This window comes from Carex rostrata, chromosome 33 (genome assembly GCF_964058835.1).
Source record: "Carex rostrata chromosome 33, lpCarRost1.2, whole genome shotgun sequence".
NCBI classification, from domain to species: domain Eukaryota; kingdom Viridiplantae; phylum Streptophyta; class Magnoliopsida; order Poales; family Cyperaceae; genus Carex; species Carex rostrata.
The window spans coordinates 1314341-1320074 of NC_135950.1; the positions used below are offsets into that span (position 1 = coordinate 1314341).

The window sequence follows — 5734 nt, forward strand, 5'->3', positions numbered from 1 at the left end:
ATTGAACAATCGTACATAATTTCAATGATATTTGAATAATAAATGAAACAATAATCCATTAAAAAAATAAGTAAACGCACACAATAAATAATAAATGCATTTTAAAATAATTATATTAATAATTCTTGAATAATCTCTTAGACTTTTGAAAAAACTAATACCGTTCGTTGTATATCTACCATTGATAGAAAACTTAAACTGAATTTTTGAGGCACTAAATGATGTTTTTTTACAATTTTGATTCCGTCAGTGCCCTGAGATGCTCCTCGAGGCAAAATTCAGATCCGTCTCATCCATTCTTTCCGAATTGTGATCATATGTGTAAATTCGACTTTTCTAACCAAAGTTATAGCTGTTTAAAGTTTTTTTTTACATCACTTGCACTTGCAACTCTTCCCCTTCCTCACATCACTTGCAACTCTCACCTTCATAAGAAACTAGAAATTAGTTCAAGCAAAAACACTTTGCACAAATTACTACCACTGTTCAGACGAAGTACAGAGTGGGATATTGCAGATGCAACAAGAATCTCATTCTGGTACGATGTGCAGGGAGACAGACCACTATGTCTCACAAGAACACCGGTACCGGTGCAATCTAGAATTTCATTAAGAGAAGCTATTCCAATTCTGCAAACTATTATATTTGGAACACTCCCCAAACCCAAGAGAGTAATTTCTGACACAAGGGGAAGGTCATATACTGTGGAAATGGGTACTGGAAGAATTGCACCAAGAGATACTGCTTTCTGGAGATATAAAATCCCAACTACTGTTAAGGTGTTCAACTGTTCATATTCCTCTTATTGTGGGAAAAAATATTAACACAGGATGTTTTGCAGAAGGGCAATAGGATGCGTAGTGTGTCGATCAACTGGTACCGAAACAGCTATACAAAGGCCAGTACTGAAAAAAACACCGGCCTGTGTTTTGAGATAACTGGTATTCAAAACATTTAATCATTTTACAACTGATTAATTGGGGATCACAACCCAACCTTCAATAAAAAAAAAAAATTCAACAAACTAGTTCCCTCAAAGCACATGTAATTATTCAAATCAGCAAATAACTATTCAAATCAAAGGTATATAAAATTCCAAGAATAGAAGTATCAATTCGCTCAAAGCACTCGCTATCTCTAGCAAAATTGGTGAAGGCACAACAGAAACCTCATTTCAAAGTTCAAATGCATGTCCTTTTGGTAACAAACACTGAATCAATAAAATGGAAGCTTGCATTTTCTGATTGTATTCCTCCTACCAAAACTAGCATGTGGGGCCCCAGGAGGAGGCTTTAGCTTTTCAGGATCATATTTTACAGACATGAGGCATAAACCATTAGGTGGGGCCGCCAGAGTGAATTTTGCAAGCTCTTTTCTGTCTCTTGCTTCTAAAATCTTTGGTACGACATCAGGAGGTAACGCTTCTCTTCCAACTTGCATCAACAATGCAACCTACATGAATAAGTTGTACCAATTATCATAATAGAATAAGATTAGTTCATCTTATCAACCCCCCAATACCTAACATTTTTTCATATTTGCAATTGACAGTAAGCAATGGCTTCTATTAATTATTTGGAGTATGGAAACAACAAATACTAACCCTAACTATCAATCAAATTAACAAGATATAGATGTTGGGCTCCAGATTTGTATAAGCTACTTGTTAGATGACTTGGTCGAGCAAACATTAATATGTTAAAACAATTTAATTGTACCAATTTTTATGGGCTTGACCTTTCTTCAATAGCTAGGTGCAATTTTCTAGTTCAAAAACCATTCATTGTTTGTCAGGTTTATTATAAGAAATCAACTGAAGTTGATTTCCATATTTAAATACAAAAAAGGTATAATAAGTTTCGTATCATTTCCATATTGCTCTTAACTTAAAACGATATTGTATTAATCCTTAAGAATTTAAGATTTATAGAACTATTGTCAGATTATAACTTTTCGAAAATTCAAGTATGAAAAAATTAGCAAGAGAGTTTTCCATAACTTTTATCTTAAAAACCAAAACTTTTCTGTGCTTTTCCTCTTCAGTGATTAGGGTTTTAAGAAACTTTACTTGGTTCTACCCAAGGTGAAAGTAACTTCTCAAAATAATACATTAAACAAGAAGAGAGTTTTTCTATCAGTATTGCAAAGGAGACTCATGAAACAAGGGTGCTTTTTTTGAAAATTTCCTCATTGGTACCTTCTTCTAAATCCAGTTAAGGTGCAAGAGGGCTGGTACAGAAGCCTTAGAATACAACAAATCCCCTATTCTAACTGTTCAATGGATTGATGAATTTTTAAATTTCTTTTTTGAAATAAAGAGGAGTTTGTCTTATGGAAACTAAAAATTTCAAGCTGTACACACAGTTAAGCTTGATCAAATTAGTCATTGAAAAGATCGATCAAGTACAATAAAACAGGATCAGTAGTTAGATCATGGCCAGAGGATTCTACTGATGCAACTGGTCATATACAGTATGGTGATAAGTTTTCTTAAACAATTATTAAAAAATACAGGAGCCTTCTGCAAACACAGAAAAATTATGGCCATTTTTAGAAAAAATTGAAAAAGTGTAACGGACAACTGGGAAAGGGATATTATGGGCGTGCATGTACTAATGGCAGGTCCCACCAGTATATAAGCTAGGTATTGCAAACTAAAACTAGACAGTAAAAGAATGGGGAATAATAACTCTATACCATATTTCTCACTTGCCGATACAAGAAGCCGGTGCCTTCCACCTCAAGCTCCAAAATAGCACCCTAAAGGCCAATAATACACCGATTTAGAATAAGAAATACAAGCAGTAAAACAATCTCATAGTAAGGTTCTCAACTTAAAAATAAACTTCTGTGTAATTTGTTGAAAATTAAGGGCTCTTTTGCATGCTTGTCATAACATTGCTTATACAACCAGATATGTGTAATAACTTACTGATTCATTTATATTAAACCGAAAAATCTCCTTCACAGGATTAGGTATACCATCCCTACGCGAAGGCGCATTACCAAAGGAAGAAAAGTCGTGCTTCCCCAGAAAATAACCGGCAGCCTCTCTCATTGCTTCAGGATTGAGTCTATATACACTATGAAAAGTGTATAGTCTATGAAACGGGTCCATGACTGGTTCATTATAGATCTTGTACCGGTAAACTTTGCTTGTGGTGGAGAAGCGCGCATGAAAATCAGGGTGGGCCGGGCTGATTTCCCTTATTCTAATTTCTTTGGGTAGGAGCCCATTAAATGCAGAATGAAAGCCATCCAAGCTGTTATAGTTAAATGGTGTGGTAAATTGTGCCACCTGAAAAAAAAATATAAAGGGGCCAAGAAACAGGTCAAAAAGAAATTTCACCTAGAGTGAGGCTATGGTAATATGCATATTACAAAGTGTTCCATGCTATGGACTCATATCTCCGTTTTTAAAGTCCAAACGGTTAAACATGATTTTTATATTCAGGCCAAATTTACATTTTTTTTTTTTTTTTTTACTATTTTTTTAAATAGGTAGTGAAAATATCGGAACATCCGAAAGCAGTGATTTTCTACCATTTAAAAAATAGTCAAAAATTCTAAAAAATGTAAAATTTTGTCTAAAAGTATATTTTCATATAAAGATCATGTTTAAAGGTTCGGATCGGTTGTTTGAACTTTGAAAATTGACATTTAGATCAATAGCACTGGTCGGTCCATAATATGCATATTTCCATAGCCTAATCACCACTGGATTTGGTAAATAGGGACAAAATAGTATACTGGATATTTAAGATTACTATTATATATGTAGAATAAAAATAGTATTGTGTATCACCTGTATCAAAAAATAGTTCCCCAAAAGAAAATTGTGACAGTTTTAGTGATGAAAAAATAATAGAGAATTGCACATTTAGCACCTCTTTTATATTCATGTCAAAAGTTTATCAGGCTCCAAACAAATGACAGCTTCTAGATATCAAGGTAAACTATCAATTTTTAATGGAACATCTTTACTTTCCATGATATAACAGCTAGAAGTTATATCCAGATTTCTACAAGAAAGTTATATTCTAATTTGCAAATACAATAAAAACTCAGCTCCTATTTGGAAAAAAACCTAAACAGTCAATCTGTACTGTTATAAAGGTAATATGTAACAAATTTTTGATAAGAGAATTAAACCTGACCAAAAGCATGAACACCAGTATCAGTACGGCCAGCACCAATCAAACAAAGGTCACCCCTTTGTAGCTTTGTAATTTGAATAAGTGCATCCTCTATGTGCCATTGAACTGTTGGAATCGGAGCCGGTTGGTACTGCCACCCTGATTATTTTATATCATTTTTAAAATATTCAACAGTAACCTTCAAAGACATTAATTTAATGGTACCAGTATAAAACCTAAACCAGTATAAACCCTAAACCAGTATAAACCCTAAATCAGTATAAACCCTAAACCAGTGTAAACCCTAAACCAGTATAATCCTGTGGCCTTAATTAAATGACATTAATTTAATTCTGGAATGAGAGAGAGAGAGAGTTTGAACCTTTAAATCTGGTACCATCATAGGAAATAACCATCCTCCACTTATAACTAGTAAAGCTTTTGCCATCAGATTTATCACCCAAATGCTGTCCTTCACAAAAGATGAAACAACAACAACAGTATCAAGATAGATAAATGCAGAGAAACAAGTACAGATTAGAGAGAGAGAGAGGGAGAGAGATTACGGCTGCATCTGATGGAGGAAGCAAGCAAACAGGGAAGCGAGGAGAGAGGCAAAGAGGCGCAGCAGAGACCATGAATCCAATTTGAAAACTTGTACTTCGCCAGGGACTCTCGGCAACTCGGCTTCCTGATTCGGATTGGATGCTGGGAGTGAGTTCAGATCCTCCCCGGTACCGTAATAGGAAATCTTTTAGAGTTACTAGATCTGGACCGTTCTTATCAACTTGACACTAATCTCAAATCCAAATAATACTGCTCCCTGCGCTAGCCCAAATCTCAAACCGTAAAGTGAAGGAAATTTTTTATAGTAATGGAGAGGATACTTGTTCGGCTGGAAGTGGGGAGGTATTTTTCCCGGGTTCGGGTTTACTTATTGAGATCTGTAATCCGTTTAATGCGATATGTAGTTTCCTCTTTTTTCCTTTTAGCTAGTTTGGTTCAAATTTTAGGCTGCCAATGAATCCCCTCGGTTTAAACTTTAAAGCTTTATAATTTTATCGAATCAAAGCATCAAACTAGTTTGAATTAAATTATAGTTTTACTCTTTGCCGCTTAATATAATTTTCATAGTAAAATATATTTAAAGACTAAGTTTTTTATTTATTTTTTTACTATTTTTTAAAGAGAGTGGTTAATATCAAATCGATTGTTCTTTAAGTTCCGTGTAACTAAGCTAATTTTCAATTTTTGAAGTGCAAAAGGTCGATCCAATCCGTTAAATATGATTTCTATATTAAAATGTATTTGGAGACCAAATTTTACATTTTTTTAAAATTTTTTTACTAGTTTCATGTCTTGACTCGATGAAAATTTAACATAATATTAAAAAGAAAAATATAAAATTTACATAATATTATGTGAAATTATATTTTTATGTTTTTAATATTATTTATGTTAATTTAAATTAAAAAAAATGAAATGTCATTGTATTTAATAAATAAAAATTGAGATATAGCATAAAATTGTGTGTGGCTTGTTATTTTGTGTGATAACTCTCATCTAAGAGAACTAGATTTTGATTTAAATAAAATTAT

The 5734-nt window shown here is 33.3% G+C and overlaps 1 protein-coding gene across 2 annotated transcripts; it reads right to left on the bottom strand.

Annotated features, from left to right (window-relative positions):
• Positions 1 to 1028: 1028 nt before the first annotated feature.
• Positions 1029 to 4858, bottom strand: LOC144548719 (uncharacterized). 2 transcript variants are annotated; one of them, XM_078297443.1, is made up of 6 exons: positions 4703 to 4858; positions 4519 to 4603; positions 4153 to 4295; positions 2933 to 3298; positions 2698 to 2760; positions 1029 to 1452 (listed from the first exon to the last, which is right to left on the bottom strand). In XM_078297443.1, exons 1-6 carry the CDS (start codon positions 4772 to 4774, stop codon positions 1216 to 1218), a joined length of 966 nt encoding a protein of 321 aa, XP_078153569.1. In that variant the 5' UTR covers positions 4775 to 4858; the 3' UTR covers positions 1029 to 1215. The 2 variants fall into 2 exon arrangements, with proteins under 2 accessions (XP_078153569.1, XP_078153570.1); XM_078297444.1 differs by having other exon boundaries at positions 4519 to 4608; positions 4703 to 4810.
• Between the last annotated feature and the right edge of the window lie 876 nt (positions 4859 to 5734).